General features: G+C 33.2%; 1 protein-coding gene across 9 annotated transcripts in view; it reads left to right on the forward strand.

The window, feature by feature from the left end:
- Window positions 1–18,994, forward strand: part of LOC145249680 (uncharacterized) — a 103,035-nt gene that overhangs the window by 76,328 nt on the left and 7,713 nt on the right. For all 9 annotated transcript variants that reach the window (XM_080111470.1, XM_080111471.1, XM_080111473.1 and 6 more), the window contains exons 11-13: window positions 10,539–10,735; window positions 15,368–15,585; window positions 16,588–16,786. In XM_080111470.1, coding sequence (XP_079967596.1) covers window positions 10,539–10,735; window positions 15,368–15,585; window positions 16,588–16,786 — 614 coding nt within the window. The remainder of the gene's footprint in view (window positions 1–10,538; window positions 10,736–15,367; window positions 15,586–16,587; window positions 16,787–18,994) is intronic.

Consider the following 18,994-nt stretch of genomic DNA (forward strand, 5'->3'; position numbering starts at 1 on the left):
CTCTACCTATATGAGAGCCAAGTACGTTTAAGGATGAAGTATTATTGCCACATCTGGGCAGGAGCTGCTAGAAGCAGCTTATCCTGTCTTGACAAAGTTCAAAATAGACTTAGTAGCTTCGTAGGGGATGCCCTTTTCTCTTCCCTGCAACCTCTTTTTCAAAGAAGAGACATTGCGAGCCTGTCTGCTTTATCATTATTTTCATGACAAGTGCTCATCTGAGCTTCAATCTATGGTCCCCTCCTCTCTAAACTTTCACGAGAAGCACTCATCTAGCTGAAAACACTATCAATAATTTCTCCCACTCTTTATCTGTGCCTAAACATAAACATAAATTCCATGAACAAAGCTTCTTTATTAGAACTGCAAACCTGTGGAACTCGGTTGCATTTACCTGCTTTCCGGCTGACTACAATGTGGTTGTCTTCAAATCCAGCATAAACAAGTTCTTGATGATCCGTTCTCCTTAAGTAATCCAATTTACAAAATTTACACTACTAACGATTACTATGATATTGTCCCATTGACTACTAATCACTCTTTAAGCCTTATCCTCGAGTGACCTCTGGGCCTTGATAGGTGGTGACTCCTATGTAAAAAAAAAAAAAAATGCTCCTTAAAAAACATAACTTCTAACGACCAACGCTGTAGGTTGCAGGAAACCGTTCAGCAAAAATTGAGTCCCACAAACTTAAAGTTTATAAAAAGAATCTATTGGAATGAAATATTAAAAAATCAATCGATAGAGAACACTAGACTAATAGATTAAACAAACTTGAACAAAGGAATAGATTAAACAATTCTTAAGAACACGTGCCATAAAAGTATTTATAGAAAAGACTGCGACTAGCAACATCACATCTATGAGAGAGAGAGAGAGTGCAGAGAAGAAAGCGGGGAGAGGGCAATCAAATTACAGATATGCACTTTATGAAGAAGCCTCAAATAGGACAGAAAATCACCAGCCCAAATATGACAACAGCACTCCATACATGATCTGATAGTTGATTTGTAGAGAGAGAATTGTCTTTGGTGGGAGAAAGTGATTGGAATGATAGAGAGAACCATCTTTATGTGAAGCAGAAAAAACAATGATCTAACATATGAACTCCAAAGAAAAGAAAATCTTGATGAGAAGTTTCAGAGTTTATTCTCCCTAAGAAAATCCATTCATGAGAATCTCAGGAAGAAAAGGGACACATCTAAGATTGAAAGACACAAGCTGAGTCTTAACAGGATTAAACGAGACAAGTCATTTTGCACCACAATCCATAACTGAACACAAGTCAACTTCTAGATTAGCTGCATATTTCAATTGATCCCAGAAAGATAGGTGAGAACACCAGAATAGAAAGTGGTCTCATCAATGTAGATGATAATCTTGTGAATAATATTCTCTGGATGGTCATTGACATAGAGAAGAAATAGTGTTTGAACTAGAATAGAACGCTGAGGAGGCACTATTCAGAGTTACTCACTAGCTTCTATCAGAAAGGAAAGATCTGATAATGTCAAGAATCTTACTATTAATACCATAATCGTGAAGTTTGTGTAAAATACCAGAATGCCACATTGTGAAATACCTGCCTTCGAAATGTCAAGTGCATAGATAACACATTTTTTCTGTTCATTTGTTTATTTAAAAAATACAATTGAAAAAAAAAAAAGTGAAAAAGTATTTGTTTCATTTTGTAGTCGATAGCTTTGCACAAAGCCTTTGTAAACATAGCGTGACTAAACATGAAGATATAAAAAAAAATAATTGCCTCAGTTTGTAGGGATTTCATATATATATATACACACACACACACACACACTTGTGTTTCTATTCACTTTGTTTACATTTTACAAAGATTTACTACTTTTACGCTACATAGATTTGTTATACTGTTAAAAAAATTTAAACTTTAAAGAAAAAGATCACTTCTCCAATCATTATTGTATTTTTTAATATTTTTTCTAAATACTATGGAACCTCTGCATATGAAAAACTCTGCTTACAAATTTCTCAGCTTATGAAATGTGATGTGAAAATTTTTTTGTTCCTGCATATGAAAGAATTTTCAGGATACAAAAGATACGAGTGACAGAAAGACTATTTTTTAGGCACATAATTCTTCAAGAATCTTTTAAAACTCAGGTTTTATTCGATTAAAAAAAATTCATAGTAATTTTCTAGAAATATTTGTGTTGATTTTCATCTGGAAAACATTTTTTCTTAGGCTTGAATTTATTTTTTTCTACTTAAATTAAGATTTTTTTTAAAAATTGAAAACTTAATTTATATGCACTACAATTTTTTACCACATTTGAAAAATATACATTGAAAAAGATTTTCTATGTTAATTTTGTAAGGGGTGGAGGAGTTTATTATTTCTTTTAGAAATCGCTGTAAGAAAATAAATAATCCATTTCATTTTGAATACGTTTTCTGCTGCGCACCTGCGTGCACATAGATTTGATTGAGATTGTGACCTTATGAGTAATGATGAAAACAATGATTAAAAAGTATATCTTCGTCATTTTTTATTAAATCGAATTTTATATTTGGATGTCAAAGAAAAGTAATAAAAAAAATAAATTGAAAGTGAAGGTATTAACAGTTAGGTAATATTTGGCTCTTATTTCATTCTGGTTTTACCCTTATGATAAAATTTAATGAGATTTTTATAGGGCTTGGAACGGATTAGACGATTTATGTATAAAATGTCTTTCAGGATATGAAAATTTCAAGATATGAAAGCCAAGCTGGAACCAATTAATTTTGTATCTAGAGGTTCCACTATCTTTTTAGGTATGGACCTACAACAGGCCTCTACAGACAAACTTATCTTTAGTTAACCTTTGACAACTAAATATTTTCCTTTACTAGACAAATAGAAAAGTTACTAGCCAAACCCACATGATTTTTAGAATATGACATCTTTACTCTGTGATGAGTATGTACATCATAAAGATTTTTCTGTGATTTTTTTCTTTTAATAATTGTAATTCTAAATATACAACAAATTTTATGTTGATACTTGAACATATAAACATTCTAGTTTCTTCAGATATTTTTTTAAAAAGCCTTCGTTAAAAAAAAAAAAGAGTATATTGTTCTATCAAACTTTTATTGTTTAAATAATTTAACTTTGTCCTTTTTATAGAAAAATAAAAGTGGAAAAGATATTTTTCATTCAGTAGTGAGCTTTGGAAGATTGTCGGTGAAAGAAATACAATCGCCAAAAGATAAGCATTTCATTATTTCTAATCGCCACTTTGAAAAACCACTCGCAAATGCGACTGTTTCACTCGCAATGTAGAGTTCTGTACAATATTTTTTGCTGATAGACTTAGGTGATCGTCTGAGTCGAAATTGCTTAAATATCGATTCATCAGCAACAACAACAATTAATCATACATCAATTTAGTTGTACATATTTAGTAAAACCCCACTGCCCTCTTCAACTCCACTGCTTGGTGCTAACAGATCAGGCTGTCTGAGGATATAGACTACATGACTTAAAAGCACCAAACATTAATGTAATTGTTTCTTTTCTTTTACAAAACTCAATCATGATCTGCAAAACCAAGAAACAAAAACAACCCTAACCCTATCCTTACTCACCTTTCTTTTTTTCACACTCCTTTTCTGACTCAGTGGGGTATCAGATTATGCTGACTGTCCCTCTATAGAGAGTAAAAGTCCCTCAATGAGGTCACCTGTTGGCCATGGCTGATGACCTATGATGTTTTGGAACAGGATCTTGGGGGCTGAGCAGACCCTGCCTCGGGTACAAAGGGGACATGACCTTGCAATACATCATTTTGGCCCTTACCTTGACTAGATGGGCAGTTGGAGAGATCTGATCTGATAAATCGGTTGGTCATGACAAGCCCTAACTCAGAAGACAAAATCAACATTCCCATAAACACACAAGTATCACACAAAAAAGAAAAATATTTTTTAAACTACTAAACTAGAAACCTCTAGGGTCATTAGGTTTGGAGAAAAAGGTATATGATATTGTTGTTCTCTCCTGACTGTTTTTACTATTTTCTTAGTGAAGCAAGAAGGAAAAACAAATGCCCGTGGACTCCTTCAAATACATCTATATTGCTCCTCTATCTCTGTCCTATGAGGGCGGTTGAGTTCCTTTCGTATTTCCCATTAAATGGGACTCCACGGTAGGTGGAGAACAGGAACGATGAAATCTAACAAAAAAAATATCAACTAAGAGATCTTACACAGAGGCCAATTTGGACACTGAAAATAGGGAAAACTTCCTAAGATTCATTATCCTGGAAGCAGAAGACAACTCCCCATTAACAAACTATCTCCATTTTTAATATAAAGGGTAGTTTCTACAAAAATAACATCCAAAGCAGTTAAAAATTTATGAAATGGGACAATCCTAGTGGAGGTAGAAAAAAAGATATGCCAATATTCTATTAAAACAGAAAAATTCCATGACAAAAAAAATTAAAACCTATCCCCATGGAAAAATGAATACATCAAAGAGTGTTATTCGAAGCAAAGATCTATCCAGTTGTTCTATTGACAAAATAAAAATGGAACTAAAATCTCAACACTTAATAGATATAAAACTATCCATTAAAAAGGATGGAAGCCCTATACTAACAAACACTTAGACATGAAAAAATTGAAATAGCTTAAAATATTTCAAAATAGAAAGAGCTTCATGAACTAAGAAACAATCTTTTAAAAATTTTTAAATCCAATTAAAATTAAGGAAGTTATGACTATTTTTGGCCTCACATGTTTGGATATTTTCTCCTCTTTTAAGACCATATGCGTTTTGTCACATTTTTGACACTACTTTTTCAGTAAAAATGCTATATCTTTGTTAAAACAGAAGATTAAGCAATGAAATTTACCATATAAGTGTATTTTGTGCTAGGAATTAGAATATGCTACTGAAAATCTCCAAAAAATTAATGGTTTCCAAATAATTTGCAGTAAATGACATAAATATGCTGCAATTCCTTAAAAATGCCATGTATTCATTAAAAGAAAGAAGTTAAAGAACTCAAAGCTGAATTGTAATGCATTATATGCACAGATAACTGAAATCGAAATCTAGGACTGTTTAAAAATGAAAATGTAATATTTCTTTGGTAATATTGTAGATTAATACCTTCTGTTAACCCCACCTCACCATCTGACCGCCTCTCCAAAATATGTGATTTTACCTTTGTAGGCAATTATGTGTGAATACGTTAAAAAACTTTAATGAAAGATAAACATGCATTATTTTAGAATTTAATGTAAATAATTCCCCATTTTCAGCCATTCTAGCATTTTAGGGCAGTTAACCATTTTTTCTGTCAGAGATAAATTCTGTGCGCCTTTTTTTTTCCCCTAAAGACAATTATGTGTGGTTTTAAGAGGGCCTTTGTGCAATTATGAGAGGGTGGGGAAGTTACCACTCTGACCTTGGTTAAAAACGATCTGTGGAAGTAGCAGCAGCTACTATCGCTGATATTAATTACTTTACTGTAAACAAACTTTTTTTGTTTTGCTTTTATTCCAGGACGAATTAAAAATTTAAAAATTAAAAAAAATGAAAATATGAATATAAAAAAATGTTCTTACATATTTAGTTGGAGCTCATATTATTAGAACATAATTAGCTTAACTAGAGCTATTTGGTTATCAGAATATATAATTTTAAAGCAATCCAGCATTATTTAGTAAAGTAATTAATATCAGCGATAGTAGCTGCTGCTGCTTCCACAGATCGTTTTTAGATACTTTTTAAAAATAGAACGATTTTTTCCAGGTATCATGATTTTAAATTGCTCGGTACCACAAGATAAAGCCAGTTACATTTTTATTTTTAACGGATAAATGTAATAAAAAGATTGATTTATTTAACAGTGGGTGTCCGAAGAAATTTTTTAAAAAAATTTTCCAAACTCGTCGTGTTGAAATCTTTTTTTTAACAACAAAAAAAATGAGCTGTCAAAAGAATTTCGGACAACCGAATCTATTAAAAGTAATATCTCTTCTAGTTAATTTCATGACGAAATTCTTAAGAGAAACGTGGTATGACCGTTTATAAATGAGGGAGGGTCACTACAAAATCTTACCAAAAATGCTGTTTTATGATGTTAACATTTTTAGCACTTTATTTGCTTAAAACTCTTAAAATATATAATATACATTATTATTTATTAATTTATTTGAAAGTATATTCATTTTCGAACAAAACGGTGGTATTTTGAGGACTTAAGTTGCTTTGGTTTTTAAAATATGATGATTTTAGCAGAACCCCCTTGAAATCCGTAATTATCCAAAGCATTTTATCATCTGTGTGTATTGCTACTTGCATGTGTAAAGTGTCAGCAAGACGACATATATTTGAAAACACACTCGTTACCATGAATGTCTTGTTTAAGTAGCCCGCTCTTGCCTCTCATGCAAGCAGGCGAGACTACTTCTATGGGGGTGTGATGCCAAGACCACTCCAGTCTTGTAACTGAGCGTCTTAGGTCCGATTCCACCTCTACACGCCCTCCCCCTTCAGGGGCCACAATATACTCACGTTGTGGTCCAATGTTGTGAGGACCTGGAGTAGTCGTGCGACGTGCCCCATGTTTGTGGGGATAGGTTCCTGGGTTGTCACGTCACCCTTCTGCTACAACGCACTGGTCTGTCTTCCTCAACCTCCATCATCCTAAAGGATGCTGTCTTATCCACCTCCATCTGTTCTGGCAGAGTGTTGGATGTTTCGGGCTGGTGTTGATCCGTACCCATGGTGGACCATTCTCCTGGTATTTCGGGTCCTGTTAGGTTGTCTATGGTATCCAACATTCTTGGTGGCTCCTCAGGTATCGAATGACAAGGGGTATTTACCACGGGTTTTATTCTTCGGAGGAATCTGCGATTGCAACGGATTACTCCCATCAATGCGTACATTATACTGCTGGTTACCCAGTGTTTCCATCACCCTTCCCGTCTTTGCTCGTGGGTGTGGACCAATTTGGTTTTGAACCTGTACCGTTTCCCCAATTTTCAGTTCTTAAAGTGGGTGACTTTTTAGATTGTATTCCCTTTCATTCTGTGAGTATCTTTTTGCCACTGCTGTTTCCCTATAATGACTGATTTCTCTCCAGCGTTTATGGATTTGATATCAGTCCTAGAGCACTGGGAGATGGGCCTTTATCACGCGACTGTAGAGCATCATCATTGGAGACATATGTAGGTTTTGTACTGGGGTGTTGCGATGAGTCAGTAGGGACCTAGCTGCCCGGTCATAGCATAGGCGACTGCAACTGTCCGTGCTATCAATAAGTATCCTCTTAGCTGTTTTAACGGCCAATTCTGCTCTCCTGTTGCTTTGAGGGTAATATGCCGATGATGTTCGTTTCCTTATGCCCCAATTATCTAGGAACTGCTTACATTCACTGGAGTCAAGTGGTGGTCTGCCATTGGTTGACAGTTCCTCTGGGATGCTGTACGTGCAGAACCACTTTCATAGGGTGTCACATGTTGCCTTGGCATTCCCAGACGACATCTGAGTAACTTCTACTCATCCAGTGTATCTATCTGCATCTACTGGGTAGTTCTTCCCTCGTAAATCGAAAAAGTCCATCACCGTCTTCTAAAATGGGAACTCAGGGTTCGAGGGCGGCATTAGGAACTCCTTGGGTTGTGACAGAACCATTACGTTGCATACTTTGTACTGGGCTCGGGTCTGACGAATGCTTGTGTCCAGTCCTGGCCAAAACAACCGTTGTCTGGCGTTTACCAACATTCCATTGCCGCCTTGATGCGCCGAATGAGATGTATAATTTATCTATAATTGAAATCTCAAGTAAAAAGATGTTTTAATATGGATTTCATATACATTTTTGAACTCATTTATTAGTAAAAAAGAATGGATCTATTAAAATGCATCCATTTAATTAGCAATACACATGGCCGTTAAAACGCTTTGGATAATCACAGATTTCAAGAGATTTCTGCTAAAATAGTCATATTTTAAAAACCAAAGCACTTTAAGTCTTCAAAATACCACTGTTTTGTTCAGAAATGCATATACTTTCAAATGAATTAGTAAATAATAACATACATTATATATTTTTAGAATTTTAAGCAAATAAAGTGATAAAAATGTGAACATCATAAAACGGCATTTTCGGTAAGATTTTGTAATGACCCCCCGCCCCTGATTTCTAAACATTCGTACTGTGTTTCTGTTAAGAATTTTTTAATGAAATTTGGAAATTAGCCAAAAATAATTTTGAGTGTCCGAAATTCATTTGACCACTCGTTTTTTTGTTGTGTTAAAAAAAAGATTTCAAAATGATGAGTATTGAAAGTTTTTAAAAAAATTTTCTTTGGAGACTCACTATTAAATAAAACAATCTTTTTACTATGTTTATTCGTTAAAAAGATGATTGGACAGTGTTTTCTCTAGTGGTACGTAGCAATTTAAAAACATAATATCCGAAAAAATCGTTATGAATTTGAATCAAGACTTCTGTAGTATTAGTGATAGTAGCAGAATCAGCAGCAGCAATAACATGGCGTAAACAGACGTTTGTTTTTGTTGTTTATTTTTATTCCAAATTGATTTTTTTTAATTTAAAATCTGGTTATAACAAAAATTCTTACATGTTTAGTTAGAGCTATTTTGTTATCAACCATACAAATATTTTTAAAAATTGGGTAGTAGTAAATTTTAAAGTATTTTAACAAGCGAAAATGTGAAATATGATGTTTTGGTCCACGTGTATGAACGGTACACACACTTCTAATTTTCGTCCCTTAAAAAATGTTTTCAGTGATTTATTATCGAATGGAAACTAATCTACCCGATTATTAAAAAAAATAAAATAAAATAATCAATATTTAAATATTTGTAGGAGGTGCTCAGTTAAAAAATAACAATGGTAGGAAAAGGTATGAAATGTAATTAAAAATAAAAATAACATTAATTCAAAATTTTTAACAATTTGCCAGCTTTAGCAAAAACTTGTTTCTTTTTTTATATTTAAATAGAATTTAAATACTTGATATTTTTCCAAGCATCATATTTTCTGTTAGAGGGACGTCACTTTTTTAAAAAACATTTATTTTTGTCTGTTTGTCATAATTCTTGTAAAGTTTCACAATGGGTATCAAACACCCTCTTAAAAAAACTCACTTAATTCTATGTCTAATCCTAGGTACAAGTGGCAAGCCTCCTCCTAAAACCTTTAGCCTTAACAATAACGCTAAATACAAGTGGCAGAGCTCCCCACTAAACAAACTTCCTCTGTGAGCTCATATAAACCTAAAAAAAAGCAAAAAAAAAAAAAGCATAAACGTTTAAAGAAAAGTGCACATGATTAGTCCTCCCCCCCCCCAATAAATTGGTCAACTGTCCTAAAATGCTAGGATCGTCTTGAAATGGTGAATTATTTTACATTTATGTGAAACCAACCCCCACTCTAAATTCTAAAATTGTTTTTGTTTTGTTTCTATCAAATCTTCAGGATGTTCACACATAATTTTCCTTAGCCCTATCATTAACCCAAAGTCAGAGTGGCAACCTCCCTACCTTCTCATAATTGCACAAAGACCCTCTTAAAACCACGCAAAATCACCTTTTAGAAAACAAACAAACACCCAGGATTTATCTATCATAGGAAAGGGGGGGGGTAACTGCCCTAAAACGCTCGAATGATTCAAAATGAGAAATCATTTTACATTAAATTCTAAAATAATTTTTATCTTTTATTAAAAATCACATATTTTGGAGATGGGGAGGTGTAACAGAAGGTATTAATCTATAATAATACCAAAGAAATATTGCAATATATTCATTTTTAACCAATCCTAGATTTTGATTTCAATTTTTGGCACATAAAATGCATTACAACTAAACTTTGAGTTCTCTAACTTTTCTTTTAATGAATACATGGCATTTTTAAGCAATTGCAGCATATTTATGTGCATTTACTGCAGATTATTTGGAAACCATTCATTTCTAGAGATTTTCAGTAGCATATTCAGATTCCTTGCACAAAATACACTTATATGGCAAATTTCATTGCTTAGTCTTGTGTTTTAAAAAAGATATAGCATTTTTACTGAAAAAGTAGTGCAAAAAATGTGACGAAACGCATATGGTCTTAAAGAGGGGAAAATATCCAAACACGCAGGGCATAAAAATAGTCATAACTTCCTTGATTTTAATTGGATTTAAAAAATTTAAAAAGATTCTTTCTTAGCTTATCAAGCTCTTTCTATATATATATATAACAATATTGAAATATTTTAAGCCATTTAAATTTTTTCATGTGTATTGCTAATTTAATGTGCACCTTACTGATGAAAATTTAAATTTCAAAGTTAAACCCATTAAACTAATAGATTGAGCCCCTCAGATAAATATGACAACATGTATAGGTTGGGGATCATCCATACCAAATTTCATGTTCCTCGATCTAATAGTTTAAAAGTAGTTAGAGAAATACACACAGGGGTTATATATTAACATCAACATAGTTTAATTAAATTTCAATTTGTTTGTTTTGAACAGAAGTGCTGAGATCGCTGTGAATCAACTTCTGCTGCTGAAGGACAAAAGTGATGATGGTTTGTTAAAGGAAGAAATACCTGTAGAGGCTGGAGGTGATTTGGAGGTGCAAGGCGGACGGCCAATATACAAATGTCATGTTTGTCCCCGAAGTTTTAGGGGAAGTGCTTACCTCAAATTTCATCTACGTAATCACACAGGTATTGATTTTATTTTATCTTAATCCATGTTTCATCTCAAATCTATTAGAAGTTTTTTATCATTTCAGAAATTTGTCATATAAATCTAAGGGAATGTTTAAATTTGCAGCTCTATCATATATTCGATAAGTCGTAACATTTGTGTGAAGTGGAGAAACAGTAATAAAAAAATAATTTAATGCTTAGTATTTACAATCCCCCCCCCCTCACTGCAAGAAGATATGACACATTGTTGGAAAGTTGAAATTCAAAATCTAGCACCTAAAAGGAAGAACACTCTAGCCTATAAAAAATACCTGAGCCGCCCCTTCAACATTTTTTGGTAGGGGCACCTCAGATAATTAGGAATAAACTGACCCCTTCTCAAAGAGAGGAGGAAAAGCCAGACTAAACCTAGAACTACACCAAACCATACATCAGCCCAACAAAAAAAAAAAAAAAAGACCTAACTCAAGTGGTCTGACTTGGTATAAAAAACAACACCATGGCTAATGTCAAGGCTAACCCTGGATAAGACTAAATATTTGTTTTGTGTTGTTTATAGATTATTTATAATGTTCGTATAACTTGCTTTCTACATCTTCAAATTATGCATACATGATGAACCAATAGTTGGAAGAGAAAATGTAGAATTGCTACCAAACAGTATTAAGCATAATCAGAATTGGACTTACCTAACATTCCTAAACTTACTCAAAGTGGAAGCTGCATCTCAATGCTCCCTTTTGCGATCAACTATTCACAGTCAAATATTCTAAGAGTAACATATCCTAAAGAAAATCCTATCATGCACAAAAGCACTCACAAATTTCCTTGTTGAAAATGTGCTTACCTTAAAAATAATAGACGACTTGAAAAAGTAAATAAGTTTTGGTTTCCATATGAGAAACTAAATAATTTTGCCAAACCTATCAAACAATTATTTTAGAAATACATTAAAAGAATACGTGCATCAGATTAGGTAAAATTAATTTCCTGAACAGAACAGTTTTGCACCGTTTTATATCCCTTTATGAAGATTAAAATAAAAATATATCTTATATCGAGAATCTTTATTTCAAGATTTATCAAAATCCATTACATCATTTTGATTCTAGAAAATGGATAAAATTTAAGGATTAAGATTAGGGCATCTTAAGAAGAAATTAAAATTTACTGAATTTTGCTTAAGTGGTGTTTAAGTGGATCCAATTTAATACATACATCTGAAATCTTTCAATTTTTAAATGGGTAGGTATATCCATATTATACATTATATAACAAGAATTTAAAAGAAAACTTCGAGAATTTGGAGAATATTTATTCATTTACAGCTAACACCTATTGTTAGAATTTCACAAAAAAATTAAAAAAATAATAGTAAGGGCTTCTTTTACTCCCTTTGCATTAAACGAAAATTAAACAATACAGTCAACATTAGCTAGCCTTACACTTAGCAGCTGTGTTCCAAAATTCATAATGATCAGTTAATTAGTTTAGGAGTGAATACTACACATATAAATATATAAACATATACACATAACTTTCATAAATCGAGATGGCACAAAATGATTGGTTGATGTGCAATAAAACAAAAACTTTCAATCTTTTTCAGTAATTTTTATTTGTATACAATTTAAATTTGTTAGGTTTAATCATTTTCAGTTAATTCATGAATAAATGAAAGATAAAAATATTGTTATTTATATGTTTTGGAATGATGTCCATATTTTGGTTGTTATCATGATCATAGCACTCCATCCATTCTACTCTCTTGCTTTCTTCGCATGCCTTTTGTCATAGTTGCTAATGTGTCTTCAATTTTACATTGAATTTATTTAATTTGCTACAGTAGGTTGTTTTCATTTTATGTTCCACGACTTTTAGGTATTTTCATTCAGTTATCTTTGTTCTTTTAAGGTCCTTCACAAAATAAATAAGGACCTGGTCAGAGATAGGTTTGTTTAGAAGTCAATTTCTAAAAGTCATCCAATACATTCAATAGGTTCATAAGAGTAGTAGTTAAGGGGCAAAAATCAGAAGCTCACGGTATTAATGCTGGTGTCCCTCAGGGGTCCATCCTGGGCCCAACTCTTTTCCTGATCTACATTAATGATCTTGCAAATCACATCCTTACATCATTTGTAGACATTTATGCTGATGACACTACCATTTATGGTAGCACATCTAAGACAGTAAACAACCAAGTTCTCTCCGATTCTCTCTCCTCTGATCTTGAGCACGTGGTACAATGGGGAAAGGAGTGGCTGGTTACTTTTAATGCATCTAAAACCAAGCTTCTCTCTTTACATCATCAACATTCTGATCCACATCTGGCATCAATTGAAATGAATGGCTCTCGTCTTCAGGAGGCCTCAAGTTTTGACAAGCTTCTGGGCTTGACCATTACTCCTGATCTTAAATGGAACACGTACATCAAATCTGTTGCCAAGGCCGCTGGAAAAATGGTAGGATTCTTCTATCGATCCAGTAGATATCTCACTGCTGATGCAATTCTCTATCTATATAAGAGCCAGGTACGTCCAAGGATGGAATACTGTTGCCACATCTGGGCAGGAACTGCTAGAAAGGACTTGTCCTGCCTGGATAGAGTTCAAAATAGACTTCGTAGCCTCGAAGGAGATGTCCTTTTCTCTTCCCTGCAACCTCTATCTCACAGAAGAGATGTTGCGAGTTTGTCTCTGATGTATCATTATTTTCATGGAAAGAAACTGAGTTTCAATCTATGGTCCCCCCTCGCCAAACTTTCACAAGAAACACTAGTCTAGCTGAAAACACTATCAATAATAAATGTCATTCGCTGGCCTTCTCGGCCGGGACCTCCAGAAAAACAATTAGCTTCGATCAATGCTTGGAAAACCCATTATATCAAACAATTGCTATTCATTTGGAGAGCTCCCCCTTCTTGGGGGGGAACTGGTTTTCCCCAACATCATGGGGACACAAATTAATGAAACGGCAGAAAGTTGAACTTGCCTTCAGCAGGTACCCCCACTAGCAGTTGATAAAAGCAAGGTCATCTATGATGCTTGTTAGCTTTCCTTACAACTTTAATGTGGTTCATGGTGGAAAATCCAGGTCAAAAACTAACTTGTTCTCTGGTTAGGTTTCTGGCAAGTTCGTTTTGCATCTTGTTGAGGAGAATTTGAGAGAATACTTTCTAAGCAATAGAAAGTAGATTTATTGGTCTGTAGTTTCCTTTCTTGTAGAGGATGGTAACTGACACATTCATCCAGTTTATAGGCATCTTGTCTTTATTTGGTCTCTTTATTATTGTAGCAAAATATTGAATTTCAAGTGAAACTAATGGTATCTACTGAATTGTCATGTCACAGTAATGAAAATATCCAAAAATTATGAAGACGATAAGATAGAAAATGAATTATTAAAGAAAATAATTTTCAAAGAAATTAGCAATTTTAGTTTACATGAAAACTGAAGAGTACATATATCAGCAGGAAAGGTAATTGATTTTTGAAAATTGTCAAAAACTTAGCCCAAAGTATGAGTTATTTATCTTGTATTTATGTCACACATGTCAAAACAAAAATGGTGAAATAATTTTTTTGTTGAATCATGAAAATATGTGTTTTATGCAATTTTCTAGAACTATTTTACTAATTGTGACATGACAATTACGTAACATTGCTTATTGTTGAAATTGATAAAAACAGTTATCATTGCTTTTTAATGAAAACTCAGCTTTTGGCTGTTGGTTTTTGCTACAATAATGAAGAAGAACCGCTATTTGTTGTTTAAGCTGGCGAGAATCTTTGTGATTGGTGCACTGCCATCTTGGAGAATGATTGCTCTTGATATGCCATAAAACAAACAAAACCATTTTCTTTTATGATTGAATTAAGAAAATGTGTTGTTTTTTTTTTGTAAGGAGATTTTTGGTCTTGCAATATTAAAAAAAACCATTGAAAGTAAAAGAAATCAATTTTTTTATTATATAAAAAAAGTGATTTAAAAACAATTGTGATAAAAAAAAAATGTTTTGTGTTTTCCTAAAAACATTAGAAAAGTTTAACACTCTTTTGTTACTTTGTTAACAAATGAAATTAATTTTCTCAATAAAGATAAACTGCAACTATTATGAAGTACTGAATTTAATATTTTTGTTATATTTGTTTTTGATCAGAATTATCATTCAACTTTCTAAGTCGATTCATTTTTATTAGTGTTATGGCCTTGAACTCCTCACATACAAACTATAACATGATAAATTTTATTTTTGTATTTGGAATCTGTCTGGAATAAACTGATGATTACAAAATACTGGCGCCTTTTCATAATATTAATTTATGAATCCAAGGACAAACGAAGAATACTGACCTAATCTTCCTATCACCTTTCTATTCTTTTCCTGATCAAGGTCGCCATGCGGAAAGAGTCTTGGCCTAGCTTTGTGTTTTGTAGCTAAGCATTTTCAAAACTCTTCTGGAACATATCAGATGATCTATTCAACCAGTCATGGCCAGTATTTCTCAGTAGAAATTCTATGGATCTCTTATAGTTTCAACCTTTTTAAATGCTTTCTAAGATTTTGTTTTCTTTTTTCAAATCAAATTCAAATGAGCCATTCCAAAATTTGTAACTAATAAAAAAATACTTATGTTTTTTTTTCAGGTGATAGACCATTTCGGTGTGGCTTGTGCAACAAGACATTCACTGTAAAGAATGGCCTTGACAAACACCTTGACACCCATTCTGATGAACGTAATTACAAGTGCGGAGAATGTGGTAAATTATTTAAACGCATAGCCCATGTACGAGAGCACATCAAGATTCACAGCAGCGTACGGCCGTATCAGTGTGTGGTGTGTGAAAAATCCTTTAAGACATCAGTAAGTGCACAATCTTTTTGTCAATTGTTGTTTTGGTTTGTTCATGTCTACTTGCCTTCCTCATGAGAGTAAAGTTAGATTGAGTTTTTAACGCTGGAGAAAAACTAGCTCCTCAAAATGGTAATACTAATTAGGACTAAAATAGAAATTTCCTCAACATAAAAGAATTTCTCCTTCCTGACCTAGAACAGAAAAAGATGAAATCTAGTATTAGAGCAGACACTACACTTTGATCCTAGTCCAAATCAATTTTTTTTACATTTAATATAGAACATATAGGGCACTATTGAAGACAGATTACTATTTTACCCATAGCTGGAGAGGGGTTTTCATAGATTTCCCAATGGAATTACAATGTATATGAATGATAAATCAAACTAGAACTTAATGTAGCCGTTAATCTGTTATTTTCTCAGGCAGGGAAGATGAAAAATAATTTGGGGCACCACTAAAGACAGTTCAGAACATATGACATTCATTCCAATATCCAATCATTCCACATTTAGATGAGAAGTTTACAATTGTAGTGAGTAATAAAGATGTAATTATGTTACTTTAAAAAAATTAGTAAATGTCAATATTAATAAAGTGGTAGACTTCAATAAAAAGCAATAGACATGTTGAAGAGTTGTTGGTTTTCTAAGTTGATATTCATATTTCTATATGTTTGCTAATTTGCGTTTATCAGTGTTTCTGTATTTTTAATATCAAATTAGAACACTATGAGGCAGTGTCAGTATAGATATAGTGAGTGGAAGTTGATGTTACCTTCTCCTTGAGAGGTTTGTTTGAAAATATTGGAGGATAGATTAAATATATAAAATATTGAATAAAAATGATTTGAGTGCAGATTTTCTAGAAACATACTTGAGCACCTTGGCTAATTGCTTAACAACAATTTTTCATAGGAAGTGTAATTTTTCTATGGCAATTGAAGTGCCACTGAATAAATCCATTTTAATTTTATTGTTTCCTTATTATTCTTCTTATTGTCTGTTTCAGAATGCACTTAAAGTTCACATGCGCATTCATTCCAACATCATGCCGTATGAATGCCGTTTTTGTCAAAGACATTTCCGTGAGAAAGCTTCACTCCAACGACATATACGACTGCATACAGGAGAGCGTCCATTCCAATGTAAATATTGCAAACGAAGATTTACCGAACATGGAACACTTAATAGGCACTTAAAGGCGAAGGGTTAGTCAAAAGATTTCCTGTTTTTATTTTTTTCTCTTTTCTATTGTTACGCATTCTCTCTCCCTTGCGCTCACATACTTCCTTTTACTTTTTGGTTCCTTCTGTTCAAAAATTACTTAACTTTAGAGAAAAAAATGAAGAAGCAATATTTTTTATGTTGTTTTTTTATGATCATCTTTATAGCTTCATTTGAACTCCTCACACGATGATAAATTTCATTTTTGTATTTGGAATCTTTCTGGAATAAGCTGATGATTACAAAATACTGGCACTTTTTCATAATATTAATTTATGAAGCCAAATACAAACAAACACTGATCTAGTCGTTTCATACAATCCTATTACCTTTCTATTCTTTTCCTGATCCAGGTAGTCATGTGGAAAAGAGTCTTATGCATTGTTATCCTTAGACCAGCTTTGTGTTTTGCAGCTAAATATTTGCAAAGCTCTTCTGGAATGTATCAGAAGATCTACTCAACCAGTCATGGCTCAGTATTACTCAGTCTTTATTGTATGACAACAGTGTTCCACTTATGTCACCTAATTTCTCTGCTTGTCCATTCAAAAGTCTTGCCACATTAATTTTGGTTTTTTACCTTGCCACAAAGACATTGTATGACATGTAAGATCTTGTTGACTAAAAAAATCTCTTGATCTATCTGGCATGTGTATATATAAGTATGTGTTTTAATAAAATCAAGAAAATATCTTTTTTTTATCCAGAATATTGAATGTAAAAAGCAAGGGTGGATGAAACACTAGCAGTTCAAGATACATTTCTATGTGCGTCAAAAGTCATTATATTGATCTTGAATATCCTGTGAGCATTTAAGTGTTATCTGTAACATACCATTTATATAAAGACCAGACGCATCACATTAGACAATATTAATTACGAATCTAGTCACAATATTTTAAAGTGCCTAGGTTAATAATTAACATCACATATCCCTAGCCAACAAAATTCTATGTTTAATCTTTTTAAATATTGTACATTTTAATTAGTAATTCACTTAACATGTGATCATCTCTTGAATTTGCTATCTCACTAGTTGTACATACTTTTCAAAAGTTGTAAATTGCCGGACTGTTTGAACTAAGCAGACATGAATATGCTAGACCAGTAACTTATCTGAAAATGATTTAAATAAAACATTTGTATAACTCATTAAAAGACTTTTGAATATATGGCAACAGCATTATTTTTTAGTTTGGTTATGGAAACATTGTTGCCAAAAAATCAATAGAATAATTGAAAATGAAGAAATGCAAATAACTGTGACCTATTTGCAGTAATAAAAATGTGTAATCTCTGTTTTTCATCTATTTGGTCATCAGTCAAGGAAGGAGAAATTCTTCTAGGCTAAGGTCTATGTGCAAAGTTTTTTTTTTCCTGGAACTGTTCATCTGTGAAATACAATACCGTGAGGCTTCTTCCCAGCTACCTATAATGTAATTTTCAAATCTGTAGTAAAAAAAAAAAAAAAAAATAATCGTGCAAACCTTTTACCACTGGCAACGCCCGCTTCAGAGAGTGAAAGAAGAAAGAAGAAGCTAAATTAGTAGCTATTTTCGATCTGTGGTAAATTATTGGGGCACTATCCAATTGCTGGATGGCTGCGATTAGCATGCAGTTATGTGAAAAGAAGAGCAAATGGAATGCATTGGGAAGAAAAAGTTGATTGCAAAACCATGAAAGTGATGCAGGAGGTTCTAGCTGAGGTGAAAAAAGAAGACCCTGTTAATGGCACTTGGCACATACCTGAAGTGAGCACAGGAGTCGTGTGGTGTGATGCAAGCAATGTTGCAACTGGCGTGGTTGTCGAGATTGGCGGTGTGGTGGCGGAAGATGCAACTTGGCTGAGGAAAAGTGATGACTTTAATCACATTAACATAGCTGAATTAGATGCTGTTCTAAAGGGTGTCAATTTAGCTATCAAATGGAGACTGACAAATATTGAAATAAGAACTGATTCAGCCACTGTACTCAGTTGGGTGAACTCTACTGTGGAGGAGAGTGGCAGAATACGAACAAAGGGTGCTGGAGAAGTGATAATAAAGCGGAGATTAGGGATGCTTAGAGAGTTGATGTCTGAATTGAAACTGCAAATAAAAGCAGTGTTTGTGCCTTCTGAAAGAAACAAGGCAGATGCGCTAACACGGATAAAAAAACAGTGGTTAATTGAGAAAGAGGAGGCGCCGATATGC

This window comes from Euprymna scolopes, chromosome 28 (assembly GCF_053919585.1).
Source record: "Euprymna scolopes isolate OS-2025 chromosome 28, ASM5391958v1, whole genome shotgun sequence".
Lineage (NCBI taxonomy): Eukaryota > Metazoa > Mollusca > Cephalopoda > Sepiida > Sepiolidae > Euprymna > Euprymna scolopes.